Raw genomic sequence first — 17811 nt, forward strand, 5'->3', positions numbered from 1 at the left:
AAAGGAGTCCGTTCTAGATAAAAATTTCCCAAGAAATCATTTTGTTTTCCTTCTCTGTACATCATGTCCCATCACCCTCCTCACATGTGCACACTCAGAAGCTCCTTTTTCCCAGCATGGCCTGCCCAGCACTTCCACCCACATCTGCCACACACGGAGGAAAAAAGACAAACCCCCATAATGGGCAGCTTCATACTTCAGGACTTTATTATTTCTTCACTTTAAATCCAAAATTTATTCCACTGGAGGGTTATTTTGTGCTCTTTTGTTTTATTTACCCCAGAATTAGTGTGCCTTTTGATGCAAGTCTGCTTCATAGATGTACAGCACAAAGGACTGTGCAGTTTCCAGGCTCATCTAAGACTTGCCTGCTGTGATTGGGAAGCGATAAAGTTTTCAGCTTGTTGCCTTTCATCCCAAACATTCATTAACTCAGCCCTGCAGAGGCTGGAGCACAGCTCCATCCCTTTGTGCTTAGGGAGACTGAGATCAGGGGGCCTTTTTGAGGTGAAAGAATAACAGCAGAAATTAAATGCCCATTTCACAGGCTCTGAATGCTGCCCCATAAAGGATGGCTGGGATCCAAACGTGCCACCTCTGTCACACTGCACCCCAGGCAGCCCCAGCAGACGGGGCTAATCCCTTCTGGAGTTCCTCAAGGCCACTGCAGCACAAAGGAGAACATTTGCTTCCAGCTGTTTTCCTTCCAATTATTAATATTACTGATAGTCGTAGTAGTAGTAATAGTAGAATTAGCATTATTTGCTGAGTCTCAAAATATAAATAATTGATTTGGGTAATCTCTGCTCTTGTGACACTTCTTTAATGAAATGTCTTTATTGGGAGCAAAAGAATCCCATTACGAGGCGTTCATTCATTGCGGAGCGATAACAAGGAGCAGGAGATGTGATTTGTATAATCTGGTTAAATGGCTCAGACTGCCTCCCCACAGCCTCCTGGGTATAATATTCCTTTGAATAAAAGTTGATTGATTTTTTTTTTTTTTTAAACTAATCTTACTCTTTTGTTAGAGCCACAAGCAGCCTGCTGCCTTCATTGTCACCCAGCACCCCTTGCCCAACACCATCACAGACTTCTGGAGGCTGGTGTTTGATTACAACTGCTCCTCCGTGGTGATGCTCAACGAGATGGATGCAGCACAGGTCAGTGGCTCTTCATTCCTGGCATTTCTCTCCCTTCTCAAATCCAGGGGGTTTGCAGAGAGTTCCTGCTGCCATTTTATTGGGCTGGGTGCCCTCCCACCCCAATAAATAAATGAGGGGGAGTTGGAAAGTAATAGGTGATGTTTTGGGGTTTTAATGGAGAAAAAGTCCATATGTAAGCTCTTTGTAAGCTAATTCTTATTGCAATTAACAGGGATCACAGAAGGGTTTGGATGGGAAGGGACCTTAAAGACCATCTTACTTAAACCCCCTGCCACAGGCAGGGCTACCTTCCACTATTCCAGGTTGCTCCAAACCCCATCCAACCTGGCCTTGGACACTTCCAGGGGTGGGGCAGCCACAGCTGCTCTGGGAATCTATCCCAGGGCCTCACCATCCTCACAGGGAGGAATTTCTTCCTGATATCCCATCTAATCTGCCCTCCTTCAGTTTAATGCTATTCCCCTTTTTCTTGTCACTCCACACCCTTCTGAAAAGTCACCCTCCAGCCTTCCTGTGAGCCTCTTTTATGTACTGGAAAGTTGCTGTAAAGTCTCTCCATTTATTATATAAATACTTTGATATAAAATTATGTAAAATATAGTTAAAAGTATCAAAAAAGTTTTATATGCATACTGTATATATTACAGAAATACTTCATGTTTGCAGGTCAAAATTTCCCTCCCAAACCCACTTTCTCCCCTCTCATATTTTTGTCTGTGTTTGGTTCAGGAAAATGCTCCCTACTACAGCCCCAGGGTGCTTCATATTTGCCTTTTTCACATGGCATTTCCAGAAGAATAAAACCAAGAGAGCTGAAATAATTTGAAGGATCTTTCCCCAGAGATTTCCAGTGTGATTCTGTAATACTGAGAAATGTGCTTTGCACAGTTTGAGGATAATATAGTCCTTTTATCTCTTTTCCTTTTTAATTCCATGTCTAAGTTGGGTTTTGGCTACTGGACACAGCATTATTCTCAGCATTTGAGCTTTTGCCATTCCTCCTGCCCTGGTTCTCCAGCCACCTTGCTGATGAGTGGCAGAGGAGAACAGCTTTCAAAAAGGTGTAATCATGCAATTTGTGTGGAGGGTACATTTGGCATGGTTAATTCACCCATTACAGCCCTTGTTCAATGAGAGGAGAGGAGCCCTCAACAGCTGGTACTTCATGGATTCTTTTCTCATTTGTCTCTTGCCTGTCTTACCACACTTGCAGGCAGTGAATTGTTGGTCTCTTTTCTGGATGGTGATGGAGAAGCCAATCACCCCAGTCCTTAAGGGGATGTCCCATCAGGGGGAACTTGGTGGGATTCCATTCCAGCCCCAGTGACAGCTCTGTTCAGCAGTGGGCTCTCCTGGTGCCCTGCAGAGTCCCACGAGTCTGTGAGGAACCAGAGGTTCTCTGTATCCTCTGTATCTTCTGTTTTCCTCTTCCATCTCCTTGATTCTGCATCTTGGCATTGAATCCAGAGATAAATTTCACCTTTTATTTTTCCTGACACTTCAAAGCAAAACCCATCTTTTTCTGGAAATGACGCAGTTTCTCACACTTGGTTCTGGGAAAACACAAACCTTTCAGCCCCAGCCAGTGTTATTCTTGTGACTATCTTTCTGCACAAAGCTTAGGGGTTTTTTTTTCCTAGCAAAGTTTTGCTGCTATGATGTGGTCTGTAGGCACAGAAAAGGGGATTTGGCAGTGCCTGAAGTCACTTTGACAGTTTCTATAGCACAGTGTCACCTCCCTCGAGGGTGCAGCCAATGCCAGAACACCCAGGTGGCACTGGAAGTTAAGGAGGATTTTAAAGTTTGTATTTTATGAGCTACCAGGACACTGTGAGACAGTTTGACATCACAGAATCATTTGGGCTGGAAAAAACCTCTCAGATGATTGAATCCAACCATTCCCCCAGCACTGCCAGGGCCACCAGTAACCCATGTCCCCAAATGCCACATCTACATGTCTTTTAAATCCCTCCAGGGATGGTGACTCCACCACTGCTCTGGACAGCTGTTCCATTGCTTGACCACCCTTTCAGTGAAGAAAATTTCCCTAATATCCAATCTAAGCTTGCCCTGACACAGTTTGAAGCTGTTTCCTCTCATCCTGTCCCTTGTTCCTTGGGGACAGAGCCTGCCCCCCACCTGGCTGCACCTTCAGGGAATTGTGGAGAGTGAGAGGGTATCCCCCCCAAGCCTCCTTTTCTCCAGGATGAGCCCCTTTCCCAGCTCCCTCAGCTGCTTCTGGGGGCTCCAGACCCTTCCCCAGCTCTGTTCTCCTTCAGACCACACACAACCATTGTGTGACTGAGTGGCCTCAAGCCCATCAATCCAGATCTCTGTGCAGGTCCTTCCTACCCTCCAGCAGATCATCAGATCCATTGTGGAGAGGAGTTTTATGGAAGAGAACTTGGCACTGTGACTGCACTGTCCTTGCATGACAATATTGTCATTCCCTGTCTGTTCATCAGTGCCTGATCCCAGGCTGTGCCCTGAGTTCAGGGAAAAGGCAAATAAATCCTGTGGAGGTCAGAGCACACAGCAGGCAATGTTCAGCACCGTGTACACCTGTGTGTTTGGAGAGGTGGCCATTCACAGACCTGCTCTGAGAGAAGCAAATTTTCCATCCTAAGGAAAGATTTCATCTTTTTTTGCTTTCCCCTGCACCTTGAGGTTGTTTGCTAAGCTGCTGCTCGGCTCACATCTCCCTGCCTGAGGGACAGATGCTTTGAGAGGAGATCACTAGGCAGCTTGAAAGTCTGAAGGAAGAGTAAAGACACCCTTCAAAGGACTTCCTTGTGTGGTCTTGGCTGGCTTGCTTAATCTTGAAAAACTAACAAGGGCAAAGATGCACAAGATTGTGTGAATATCCCACCCAATTTCAATCCTATATGATCAAAGGAAGAACAGGAGTGCAGAATTAATGCAGCCACATGCACGCACTTGACATCGTTGCTGGCAGTGATTGAACTTGAAAAGCTCGAGATCAAGTTCAAATGAGCATCTGGGGGTTTCGAAACTTGTACAAAATTACACTTGAAAATAGGAAGAAAGAAAAAAAACCACAAAGAAATATAATCTTAGCAGAAACTGCTAATGAGATCTCATGCAAAATATTTTTGTGCCATGATCTATTTCCAGCTGGATTTAAAATCCTTAGATTGTAATTTGTGTGCACAGGGTGGTTTTTGTCCTTTCAACTCAGTAACATCAGCACCAGAAAAAGACTCCCAGCCTGCTTCACAAACTTCAGAGGTGAAGTTGTGATTCACCCTGAAACCAGAGTTGCTGTTGTTGCTGTCAGAACAAACTCACTCTCCTTCTCCTGCTCACTGGTACAGCCAGAAAATTAAAAATTTCATCTTACAGAAAAAAAAGAAATTCTAGTTTGTTTAAATTAAGATCAATTTTCTTGGTGCCTGTTCTGTTTCCTCATTTTTACCAAATCTCTGTGGTTCCTATTAAGTTTATCTACAGACACTAATATTCAATGTTCCTGTTAAATCTCTGCCTTTACAGAAGCTTCATTTGTCGGCCACCTTCTCTGCACCTCTAGACCCAGAATACAATCAGTTCCAAACTGTCTTCATACAAAAATAAAGAGAAAGAAAAGTCCAGGCCCTAAAATATATTTCTTTTTTTTCTTCATATTCAGGATATAAAATGCTTTACTGAGCTAGAATGAGATCTCCCCTGAACAAAGCCACAATATACAAATTGTAATGGATTTTGAGCTGGTTATAGATCCAAAAGGAATGACTGAATGTGTTAATAATTAAGATTTCTGTTTGGTGTTGTGTTTTTTCCTAGCTCTGCATGCAGTACTGGCCAGAGAAGACATCCTGTTGTTATGGCCCAATCCAGGTGGAGTTTGTTTCAGCAGACATTGATGAAGATATCATCAACCGGATATTCCGGATTTGCAACATGGCCAGGGTAAGACAGGAGAAATACCACGTTCCCTAGTTATTCTCAAATACACATTTTGGCTCGAGGAAGAGGCAGAGCCAAGACTTGTTGTTTAGAGATGCAGAATCTCTCACCTAGGAATGAAATTCCACTGCAGCTACTTCCTTTAATTAACATTTAATCAGCATGCATTGCTAAAGGACTCTTGGCTGAAGGCAGCAAGTGGATGATATGAGCTGAAAATCTGTATTTAAATGGTGAGCATTTTTCTGTGTATATTTGAGAACAATTCATCACTTAGTAGCCAATATAAAGCCATCAGTATTGCAGGAAATAAACTGGGATGGTGTCAGCAGCTCTCCATCTGTCAGCTCCCAGGCAGCATCTCTGAAGACAGATGCAATGTTTACTGGCTAGACTGGGATTCCCAACTGCCACTGCTTTCCCTATAAATAAGCAACTGCCATTTCTGTAAGCAGTTCTTTGTCTGTGTCCCTCAGCCCCAGGACAGCTGAAATGCTAGAAACAAAGTTTATCTGCGCACTGAGCCCTGGCAATCCGGCTTCAGGACTGCAGGAAAGGGCTTCAGCAGAGGATTTTTCTCTCATTAGTTGTTTCCCAGATTGATTATGTTTCCTTTGTTGTTCCTCTTTCATTTTTTTCTTGTCAGAAATGGAAGCAGGCTCTGCAAATTATATTTCCATGCAGTGTAACCCATCAGTGTCTGCATGCTCAGAGCCTGTGCAGCAGTACAGGTGTGGCACTGCAGAGGGATCCTTGTGGTCCAGCCACAGAAATTAATGAACTGGTTGGAGATTAGACACCTTCCTGTGTCTCAGGGAGAGCCTGGGGGTGATAAAACTGGTCAGAGCAAGGCTCTGTGGCTCTCAGGTGGAGCTGGCCCATGGATGCAGGGCTGCAGGGTGGATGCTGTGCACTCACAGCTCTCTGCACTCACCATGTCCAACACCACAGCCACTGCCAGCAAATTTGTGAGGATCCTTTCCCTCCACAATCCCCAGAGAATTTTTGAGGGCTGCCTCTACTTCTTACAGCACAGCACAGCCAACCAGCAAAGAGACATTTGACCTGTTTGTGCAGTTTGATGGAACTTTATTCTGTAAGCCAAACAAAGCTCCCGTGCACTTGCTGTCCACTTGGCTCTGTAACAATTGTTCTCCAGGTTAGAGAAAAGCCCTTGTTTCTGCACTGTACCCAGCGTGGCGAGCACCAGCACTGCTGGTGCAGGTGCAGAGGGGAGGCTGCTGTGCAAGCAGTGCTCCCAGCCCTGCCCATCCCTCGCTGGCCCCGGGCAGCCCTGAGCAGGCTCTGTGTTGCAGCCGCAGGACGGGTACCGCATCGTGCAGCACCTGCAGTACATCGGCTGGCCGGCCTACAGGGACACCCCTCCCTCCAAGCGCTCCCTGCTGAAGGTGGTCAGGAGGCTGGAGAAGTGGCAGGAGCAGTACGACGGCAGAGACGGGCGCACTGTGGTCCACTGCTTGTAAGTAGGGCTGGGAAATGTCTGCAGCCTCATGCGGTGTGGTTGTGGCTCTGGAAATCTGGTGGTTTGCCAGGCTTCAGCTGGGGAGAATGGAGATAAAGTACTTTTATAACACACTTCAAGTTGAATATTGTCTTGCATTATAGTATCCTGGCCCAGGGATTTTACTGATTGCAGTGAGAGATGCTCGCTAGTGAGAGAAGAGCTGTGGGTCTCGTGACTGGAGCGCAGCCAGAGCTGAAGCAGCCCTGCCATGTACCCAGCTCTGTGCACAGAGCTGCTGTGAGCCCAGAGCAGGGGGATTTGCAACACTGCAGTCCCTGAGCTCCCCTGTCCCCTACTCCAGGGGGACAGGGAAGCTCCCCTTATCCCTTAGTCCTTCCATCCCTGCCCCGGTTCTACAGATCTCTACTTTCACAGACTCCCAGAATGGTTTGGGTTGGAAGGGACCCCAAACACCACTCAGTTCTAGTGGACACCTTCCAGTATCCCAAGGGTGCTCCAAGCCCTGTCCAGCCTGGCCTTGGACACTTCCAGGGATGGAGCAGCCACAGATGCCTCACCACCCTCACAGGGAATAATTCCTTCCCAATATCCCATCTATCCCTTCTCTATGGTAGCGGGAAGCCATTCCCCCTTGTCCTGGCACTCCATGCCCTTGTCCCAAAGCCCCCCTCCAGCTCTCTTGGAGCCCCTTTAGGCACACAAACCCTTGAACACCAGCCCTTACGTAAGAGACCTTCCCCAGTGTGCAGGGCTATGAGCTGTGTGTGCTCCCCTTCCCTCAGCCTCAGCAGCCCCACCCTCCCCTCTTTTGTCCCGCTGCCAGGAACGGCGGAGGTCGCAGCGGCACCTTCTGTGCCATCTGCAGTGTGTGCGAAATGATCCAACAGCAGAACATCATCGATGTGTTCCACATAGTGAAAACGCTACGGAATAACAAGTCCAACATGGTGGAGTCACTGGTAAGGATTCTTTCTGCTCATTGCCCACCCAGTGTGTGTGCAAGGGACTTCAGGATAGGTAACAAAATGTCAAAATGGCTTAGTTCAGGATGAATCAAAATGAATGGGAACATGAGTACAGCAGAGTTAAAACTGGTCCTGGTTTAGCATGTTCAGTGAATCTTCTTGCTTCTCTTTCTGAGAAGAGGGGATGCCCTGGCAGAGCAATGGACCCTGTGTCCCATGCCCAGCTGCCTCAGGAGGACAAACCTCACAGAGCTGTCACATGGCTGTGGGAAGAGTGGGATTTGTCCTTCTGTCTGTGCAGAGATCTGTCCTCCTGGCCAGCCCAGTGCTGAGTGCTGTGACACATCTTGAAACCAGGAAGGAAGAACAGTCCAGCCTCAGGCCTGGCTCCCTGCAGCCCAGGAGATTAAACTGTTCTGAATTCAGTCATCTCCATCCATCACTCTGAGTTCGTGCCTCAAAAGCAACATGTGCAGTGAGGGCTGGAGGCAGATAATGAATAGTCCAGACTGGGGCTGTCTCTTTGAGTGCTTTTCTCTTCCTTTGACGACACCATCTCCCAGCCATGCTTGCTCAGGATCACTCAAAAACACAACCAGTGTTTGCCTGCTCCTGCCAAAGAGTATAAGAAAGAGGGAGGAGGTATTTTTGCTTGTAGGATGAGGCTCTGAGGAATTTTCCCATATCCTAATGCATTCCTTTGTGTCCTCTCTTTCAGGAACAGTATAAATTTGTATACGAGGTTGCACTGGAATACTTGAGTTCCTTTTAGCCCAGCGAAGGGAGGGGACCCCACGATGTGCCAGACCCCAAACTCTGGCGGATGCTTCTCCCCTGTCCCACACTGGAAGGCAGTAACAAGTGTGGGAAGGAAAATTTCTCCTTCCTTCTCAGCAAGAGACTGAGGTTGCAGAGACCTCGCTGGAAGGAGGAGATGATGCCTGTGTGTGCTGCTGCCTGCTTTCTATCGGAACATCTACTGCTTCTTAAATAACTTACTGTAAAAATTAGCAACATGGGAGACAGGCTGAAAGACTGGACTTTCTAATCCCCTCTGACTTCTCTCCTCTTTTGGATTGTGTTTTTGTTCTGCTTGCTGCAGAGTGGGGAAGGAATGAAACCCTTAGGAAATTCTCTTTTAAATGTCTCCTTTTTAATTTATAATTTTGTTCTCAAATCCCAGCCTTTTAATTTTTTAATTTTATGCAGCAGTCATTTGGGAAAAATGAGATAGCCATAGGGGATACATGAAATGTTTCATTACAATTTGTCTACCTTATCTGTTTCCTTTTATTTGTTTTTCCAAATGAAAAGGCCAACACACACACACACACAAAAAAGACTATGCTGGAATTCTCTTCCCAAATGTAGTCCCTTTAAGCATGAAAATAGATGATGGAGATGAGAAGCTGTTCATGGATCCACTGCCCCCACAGAAATATTTCCTCCCAGTTTCTGCTCGACTTCAGGGCCGTGCATGACCCAGTTCCATCCCTCTGGTCTCTGTCCTTTCACTGCTGGTGAAGCTGTTGAGGAATTTCCCAGCCACTTGAACCCGAAGGTTAAATATTTGCATCCAACAAATGGCATTTGTCTGGCAGCTTTGGTGACTTGGTTACCACATTTCCCAAGTATTAGCTGGGGTGCAGTGTGTCTCTGACAAACAGGGTATGAAGTAGGTATTATTGCTCATATACTATGTATGACTATTTTTTATTTATTATTTGTATTTCTGTAGAATTTAGGACCCCTAGTCACGCCAGGACCCTGTGAACTAGGCACTGTGCAAGCAGACAGCAAAGAAAGTTCCTGCTCAAGAGTTTAAAAGTCTGAAGGTTCTTAAAATTGGGTTTGAGCAAGATTTCCTCACTATTTCCAGGCCCTACAAGCTTCAAAATTGTAACCCACTGGAGCTGTAGGAAAGGTGATGTACATACACAGAAACCTGTTCTGACACCTGTAAAGAGAAGTGTTAGCCCAGCACAGCAACTTCTCTTCTTAAGCAAAACAGCTTTTGTTTTATTCTGCAAAAATTCCTGTGCAAGTCTCCTTCTCTGAAACAAACACCAGATGTGTTTTGCCACGGTTGTGGACCTCATTCTGACTTCTTAGCAGCTAAGAAATTGCTTTTCTGACAAAGTATGTTTAAGTAGTTAATCACTAAGGTCTGCAGGGTACTCTTGGGGAAAAAAATAATTGAATAAGCAAGACTTTACCATAATTAGTATTTCAGTTTAGCCATTTATTTGTCTTGAGGGTGTGGGATATGAGGTTGCTCTGTGTGTAAAATGGATTCTGGGGTGTAGGGTTCTTTAAATTCAGACTTGCTAAAAGATAGACTGCAGGTAAGAGTTGAAGGAAACTTCAATTTTCTTATCACCCTGTAGTTTTCCACCCTCAGGTAAATACTCAGAGACTGCTGGGAGCTCTGTCCTGCCCATGCCTGGCACAGAGCATGCCAGAGGTTCAAAATGTTTTGCTGATGCTGTCTGTGAATTCAAAAGGCACCTCTGCTTCATGGTCATTCTTTCCTCAATAGTCAGACCCTCACCTTGACCAGGAGGGATGGAAATGAAATCTGGAAAAGCAGCTCCTGACTGCTTGACTGAGCCACACCAGTACCCAACCAAACCATTGTCATCTACCAGGACCTGCACCAGCCTAGGGAAGGATGCTTGTGGTTCAATAATACCCCTCTTGACAAGCAAAGGATCCTGAACCACCTGGGGGTTTCTCTAAAGAGCTTTGGATTCTTGGCTTTAATATCATGAAGGTCTTAAGCGATCATGAACCACCTTCTCACAGGAGCCTCTGTGCTGTTTCTGGTTGGTCCTTTCTGTTGCCTGCAAAAAACTCATGAAATCAACTTTAGTTCCAGTTGGGGCTGTGAAGGGACTGGTCTGAATTTGTTTTGTTTTTTTTTTCTTTATGCAACAACACAGTTCAACAGGAAAAATAACTAGGAGGCAAAGTGAAACTATAAGATAAAAGTGAGAGGAAAAGAATAATATTGGTATTTTGATTACAGGTGGCTGGGTGGAACAGTGTAGGTCAGTGTCGGGAAAGAAAAAGGAAGAGGGAATTCTAATCCCAGGATAAGATTTTTCAACAAGTCCCAGGTATGAAGAAACTACAAGTCAGCAAAATGGTTTTTGACTCTGCTGACTCCAGAAAGCCAAAGGGACCCACTCCCTGTGGATAATATAGAAATATTAATTAGTAATTAGCATTCTGTTAATTTTACATAGAAAGTAGCACAGTGACAGGTCTCCCTCGTGACTTAGGGGAGTGAAGCCAGCACCGAGGGTGACAGCTGGGATAAGGGAACAGAGAGGTAAAGAAATGCCAGTATCACTGAGGTGTGAAGTGTAGGAAGTAATTTAGGCTTAACTTAAAAGAAAGTGGATTGAAATGCCAGAGTTTAGCCCACAGGAGGGGTGTGTGAGTGAGGGGAAGGACGTGTGGGATGAGCAGAGCAGAACAGCACTGGCAGTGCAGGGCTTTAGGGTCTGGAGGTAGGTTTGGATGTGTTTTATGGTATGAAAAACACTACTAAAGGGTCAGGTACCTGTATCAGCTGGCCCACAGCAACTCCCTGTGTGCTCAGCCCTCTGCAAAAGCCAAGTGATGTTGGCACAAACTGCAGGGAAAGATATTTAAGCTCAATTTTACATTTTATAGGAGCTCAATGCAAATGTTGGTTCCCACAGCCCAACTGTTAGTCACAGCTTATTATGTGGCCACTCAACCATGTGTCTGAACTTCCTAATGTCCAGCCTACAACCCATATGGAAAGATGCTCAGCAGACACTGCAGATTGTGTTGCCAAATTGTTATAAATTCCTGCAGTTACAGTGCTTTTGGGGGACTGACCCAGCTCCAGTCTGTGTTGGCTCAGGGATCTTCATGCTGTTCCTCCCTGCACAGTGCATATATGCCAAGTGTGAATTAATGATGAAGGGAATTGTGTGGAAAAGCTCACTTTAAATCACTTTATTACCTTGAGGTTGTTTAAACCCTAGAGAACAGCCCATAGTGAAGTAGGTAATGTGTTTGAAGCGAGATTATGGGTGATGGGTTTGTTTTCATGGGGAAAGAAAGAAATTATGAGATGAGATAAAGGAGGTTTTCTCACTCCTGGAAGGATTAATAGTCAGTGTGAGCTTTTCAGCCTAAGCATCCCCTGCCGTGGATGGAAAGTGATAATGTGCAGTAAAAAAAGGTGAATTCCTCAGTGATGGAATTTTAGGCTGGAAAAAATATCACATTGACAATATTTGAAAGGACATAATGAAGATAAACTTATTCCTATGGAGACATCCTTCAGAGGTGAGGGGGAACTGTTTGTGATAGCACAGAGTTGGTGTAAAGTTTGGTCTGAAATACAAGGAAGTAGAAACAGGTGGTGTGGGGTCACTATCTCATATAGGGGGTAACCAACATCTTAAATTATTAATGGTGTAACTGCAGCAATGAATTCCACTGGTTATCAGTGGTTTGTAACCTTTTATTCTGGAGCTGTAAACTCCCCAGGAAAATAAAAAAATACACAGTCCAGTAGCCACATGGATCCCACAGTACTAGATTTAAGCCTGTGGATGCTAGCATGGATTTTCCATTTACTTTCCACAGGCCCTTTAACAGTAGTTTGTGGGATTTCCCTTGGGAATCTCAAGCCAGGGATTTTTTGGTCACTCTTGGTGTGATATAGAGGAAGGAGAGAGGCTCCTGCAGCAGGTGGTTCAGGAGGCAGTTAAACCAGTTTCCATCTGGAAGAGAAGGAAAGGAGAAGAAATCTCCTTTGGGAGAAACAAAACATTGGAGGAGAAGGCAAATGAAATGTATCCTGAAACAGGTAGGAAATTTGCACCTTGCTCTCTCTCTCATTCTTGCACAGCTGCTCTCATCTCACTCTTCTGAGTTCCTGCCAAGATCATAAAAAACACGTAATGTCACATTCTGTGCTGTGGAGATGGAGCACTTGGAGTGTGACAGAGGGAATAAATCCTGAGGGACAAAGATAAAAGAAGATTTGCTCAAGAGGGGAATCTTCAAATATGAGGTGCTTCTATCTGTCACACTTGCAGAATTTTTAGTAAAGTCACAGAGTAGTGCACAGTCCTGGCATGGTCCTGGATGGGCAATGTGGTGGAAAAGTTCCCCTTGGAAAACTTCATTGTCCTGTAATAAATGTGAACAATTAACTCCATGACATTGGCAGCACAGTTAATTTTTGAGATCACTCCAGCCAGTGAAAGGGGCATCTCCAGACCTTGGTGTGAAACTGCTGCATTTTCATTTGAGAATCTTTTAATTTGTCTTAAGTGTATAAAAGACAGTCAACCCCTCCCCCCCCCTTTTTTTTTTTTTTTTTTTTTTTAGGAAAATAAAGGGGGCCATGTGGCAAAAGTGGCAACATTTATTCAGCATAACCAATGCCACCGGGTCAAAAATTCCATATTCCTGCTGTGTGAGGGCAGAACAAAGCACTGCAGCTGCCCTGCCCAGACAGAGGAACAGGAGGAGCCAGCTAAGTCAGAGAGACAGATGTGAGCAATGAGGATTCTGTTAACCCTCCTGTGCTCCTGCTTATTTAGATTGCAGTCTTCTATAGCCATACATACATAATATACAATTCCAATGCAAGTGCTCTTTCTTTCCCTGTTCCCAAAAATACCTCCAGCTATTTTTCCTCGAGGGTGAGCCAACAGCATAGCGAGCAAAGCCCAATTTCTGCCGATTTGGCAAGGACCACAAGGAAAATCCATCATGTATTATCTGTTCATTGACTTGGAAAAGGTATCAATCATCTCCCTCATATGCATACTTGAAGAATGTACAATTTGCTCAAACTGTCAAGCAGAATCATACATTTTCATATACCACCAAATCCTGGTGGTACAGAGTGTGATGGAAAGAAAAAAAAAGAAAAAAGAGAGGCAAAAACTTGCTAACTTCCAGTGACCTCTAGTCTATAACCATTAATTGCTGTGTTACAATATTTTAAAAGTTTCCCTTGTAAAAAAAATAAACTATGCTCAGAATATCCTACAGTTTAATGTTGGACTAGCAGAATGTGAAAACCTGGCAGCTTTTCCAGTTTGTAAAAACATGAGGGATCTAAATTAGTCTTTCCATCCTCATCCCAGTTCATGCAGCAGATTTTCCACCACTATTCTGTTTTCAACCTGAGCCTTAAAAGACAAACTAATGCAGCAGACTGAATGCCACATGCTGGTGTTCCCATAGTGTGTCCTGGCAGGGAAAAATGAAAACTAAAAAGGATGAAAAGGGAAAAGAACAAGCTAAAATGGTTTTTCTTGGAATTCAATTCATTGAGCTGTTTCTGAGCAGTATAAACATGAGCCAGTCCAAGGCACCCTGGAGGTAGAGGGTGAAGATGCTGTTGATGTCCCTTAGGGACCAATCCTGATATTTCATGTATAGGTACCCAAGAGCGTAGTGGTTCCTTTAGTGGAGACAATTGTCACAGAAGGAGTGTTTCAGTGGAGATCTGTTACTCTAAAATGCCACCCTTTGGGACACCCTGTGAGACACCTCAAGTGTGTTGCACTGTGGATGGATTTCCTTGTGTGAGTACATCATCTTTCAGTGAGGAAATCCCCAGAAAATCTTCTTTGTATGAAATAATGGAAAGGAGTGTGTTTTGGGGGATGCAAGAGGAAGTGGGGCTAGCACTTCACAAGCTTTCATGAATTTAGGTACTCTGAGACTCCCCAGGACAAACACTGCTCAATGTTTCACATTGCTGACAGTCAAACCAAACTCCATGTGCTGGACTTCCATGTACCTGCAGCAGAACTGGAATTACCCCCTCATTGCCCTTCTAGCCCTTTCTTGCATTGCCAGCATTTAAACACTGTACTTCTATGCCAAAAGTTTGAGCTGCATCCTTAACATGCCCCTAACCCATCCCGACTAACCGCAGTGACAAAATTCACTCCCGCCCTGATTTAATCTCCTCCCTCCCCGCACCGAGCCTGTGGGAATCCAAATGTGCCAGCATCGCTTCTTGCCAGCCTTGTCACCTCTTCAGAGGGCGGTGCTGTGGCTGCCTCTGGCTGAGCAGTGTGCCATTCCAGCTCCCTGGATGTGTTTTTGGGCAGGGAGGAGTGCTGCATGAGAGGAGTCTCTGCTGATGCGGTGCCGCCCCCTCTCCTCCCCCTCGGCCTTTATGGATTACTGGTGAAACTCACTTGTACAGTTTGGATGTTTGATAGATAAAGCACGTATGAAAAAAAAAAAAAGGAAAAAAATATAAATACAAAACTCTCAACACTGTGCATTCAGTGTCTTTTCTTTCTAGCTTAAAAGAAGGAAGGTAAATAATGTCAAGTCAATGAATATCAGATATATTTTTTGACTGTACATTACAGTGAAGTGTAATCTTTTTTTTACAACTGCGAGTCCATCTTATTTATTCTTGTAAATGTTCCCAGACAATGTTTGTAATATGGGCTGTGTTGCAAATCCATAAAATAAATCTGTGATCTGAGATTAATGTTTTACTAAGAGACTCTTGTACTTGTGCCTTTTCTTTGGACTTAGAGGAGGCAAGGCATTGTGAGCAGCACTGCTGGAAATGATGGGGTGATTGCATGACAAAAAATAACACCAGCATCTTGTCACAGTGATGGGCTTTGCATCATGGTTGTCATTCAGGAGATGAGGAGCAGAAAAGAGAATTCAGCAGGCACTTCAGCCTAGCTGCAGATTTTGTGTCAGTCCTCTCAGAATGCCTGTGGATGTGAGCTAAGCAGTTTTGAAAATTACAATCTTAGCAGCATGGGTTAGAGCAAAGCATATTTTTGCAACCTTTTCTCTCTAACAGTTATTACTATATTGTTTCCTTGGTACTCAGTGCCGAATGGCAATTGCTGATAGGTTCTGAAATTTTTCTGGTATTTTCTATAGATGGACTGTGCTGGTTCAGCTGGGGTAGAATTAATTCCCTTCCCAGAGGCTGGTTTGGGTTTGGGGCTGGGGTTTGGATTTGTGCTGAACACAGGGTTGATAATACAGATATTTTTGTTATTGCTGAGCAGGGCTTGCACAGAGCCAAGGGCTTTCCTTGTACAGTCAACTGGAGAGGGGCTGGGGCTGTGTTGGAGGCTGGGAGGAGGCACAGCCAGGACAGGTGGCCCAAACTGACCAAAAGCAAGTCCCAGCCCATGCGACATCATGCATAAAGTGGGGGAGGAAGAAAGAAGAGGGGAATATTTGGAAAGATGGTGTTTTTCCTCCCAAGTAACCAATTAGTGTGACAAGGCTCTGGTCTCCTGAGGATGGTTGAACCTGCCCAGCCATGGGAATGAGGAATGAACTCCTTGTTTTGCTTTCTCCTTGCTTGCACAGCTTTTGATTTCCCTGTTTTTATCCCAGCCCACAAGCTTTCTGGCTTTTACCCTTCCCTGTCTCTCCCTGATCCAGCTGGAGAGGGGTGAGTGAGCGACCAAGTGGGGCTTGGCTGTTGCTGGGGCTAAGCCATGACACAGAACCACAGAAATCACAGAATCACAGAATGTCCTGAGCTGGGAGGGACCCCCAGGATCACCAGCCCAGCCCAGCCCTGCCCAGACCCCCCCAACAACCCCACCCTGGGCACCCCTGGCAGCGCTGTCCCAGCGCTCCTGGAGCTCTGGCAGCCTCGGGGCCGTGCCCATTCCCTGGGGAGCCTGGGCAGTGCCAGCACCTCTGGGGAAGAACCTTTCCCTGAGCTCCAGCCTGACCCTCCCCCAAACAATTCTGTGCAATTTTATTGAGTCCTGCCACTGGTGACAAGACTGAAGAGCTCGGAGCTGTCCCTCCTCTGCTCCTTGTGAGGATGTTGAAGCCTCAAGTGAGGTCTCCCCTCATCTCCTCCTCTCCAGGCTGAACACACCAAGGAACACAGACATGGAAGGGATTTTGTGCAGCTGTTTTGTCCTGCCAGACCCAAACAGTGGATATGGGTGTCAGCAGCCAGTGTTTTCACACGTTTCCTAGCACATATTTCCCACCTTCGTGTTCATCAACAGATACCCAAGGCAGTGCTTCAGCCAGTGCAAAGCAGTAGGATGTAATAAAGTGAGTAGATGAGGCTGCCCTGCTCTGAAGACCTCTTTATTCCAAGAACACAAGCAGAAGTGCATCGAGATTCACAGCTTTGGGTGTCAAAACAGGACAGTCTAGCCATGCTACACCTGTACAGCCCAGCTGTGGTAAGAAGTGCTCTTCTAGGCATTGTCCATTACTAAAAAAAAAAAAAAAAAAAAAAAAGAAAAAACATATTAAATCAGTCTTATTAAACAAAAATACATAGTTCCTGTTTTTGTTAGAGGAGCTGGAATCAATGATCCTTGTGGGCCCCTTCCAACTCAGGATTATCTCTGATTAAAGCACTGTACATGTACCTTGGAACTTTAATTTACTTTTCCTTTCTGTATCCTTATCTTCTTTTGAAAGTGCTTCATTTTAATTCTTCATTGCTATGAAAAAAGCTGTTTCTACTCTGGCTGTTTGGGTCAGATATGCGTGTTTGGGGGTGTTTTGCTTTTTTTATCGGCCTGATGAAGCAAATTCCCTATCTTAATTGTGGTGAACATTCAGATACAACTGTTTGTTTGAAGAGTTCATCATAATGAGGTCAGACTGTATGAAACACCCTTCAGAGTTATTGTTATATCAGGGAGAGTGTTAGAAGAAATTGATACCAAAAAAAAAGCTCCTCACTAAACTGTCAGATTGAGGGGAAGTTTTACTGAGAGTCCCAACTGTGTAACAGAGACACAGTGATTAATTACAGTTCAGCTTGGCACTTCATCCAAAATATTTTGCTGACACTTGTTATTAACAACAGGTTGCATTTAGGGAAGGTAAACAGCAGAGACAGCTCTGCCTTATTCCAGATGGTCTTATAAAGACCTGCTGAAGCACCAGCACTGAGAAACAGCCCCAGATTCACCTTTCTGTCCCCTCATCGGCCCAGCACAAGGGTAACAATGGGATAAAGCTGCTGGGGAAGACAGGACAGATGGAAAAGCCCAAAACCCACTGAGGTTCAAAGTGTTCCACACCCTGTTCCCGTTGCTGTGGCTGACGTGTGCCAAGGTGTGAATCCACAGGTATTTCATCCAGGTCAGTCCCTGCCTGCAGCCAGCAGCTGCTTTTCCATCCATCCCCTTGGCAGCCAGGATCCTGTCCTGCTCCTGCTGCAAGGTCTGTCAGGTTTGACAAACATTCTCTGCCTGAGCTGCAGATCTTTGTC

The 17811-nt window shown here is 45.2% G+C and overlaps 1 protein-coding gene across 1 annotated transcript in view; it reads left to right on the forward strand.

Annotated features, from left to right (window-relative positions):
- PTPRT (protein tyrosine phosphatase receptor type T) overlaps nucleotides 1-8716 on the forward strand; it is a 439432-nt gene extending 430716 nt beyond the window's left edge. Inside the window, exons 29-33 of the mRNA XM_041478701.1 lie at nucleotides 1032-1163; nucleotides 4971-5096; nucleotides 6410-6573; nucleotides 7403-7538; nucleotides 8263-8716. Of these exons, the coding sequence (XP_041334635.1) occupies nucleotides 1032-1163; nucleotides 4971-5096; nucleotides 6410-6573; nucleotides 7403-7538; nucleotides 8263-8316 (612 nt within the window). The 3' untranslated portion in view covers nucleotides 8317-8716. The remainder of the gene's footprint in view (nucleotides 1-1031; nucleotides 1164-4970; nucleotides 5097-6409; nucleotides 6574-7402; nucleotides 7539-8262) is intronic.
- The last annotated feature ends 9095 nt before the right edge of the window (nucleotides 8717-17811 follow it).

This window comes from Pyrgilauda ruficollis, unplaced genomic scaffold, assembly GCF_017590135.1.
Source record: "Pyrgilauda ruficollis isolate IOZ18807 unplaced genomic scaffold, ASM1759013v1 scaffold46, whole genome shotgun sequence".
NCBI classification, from domain to species: domain Eukaryota; kingdom Metazoa; phylum Chordata; class Aves; order Passeriformes; family Passeridae; genus Pyrgilauda; species Pyrgilauda ruficollis.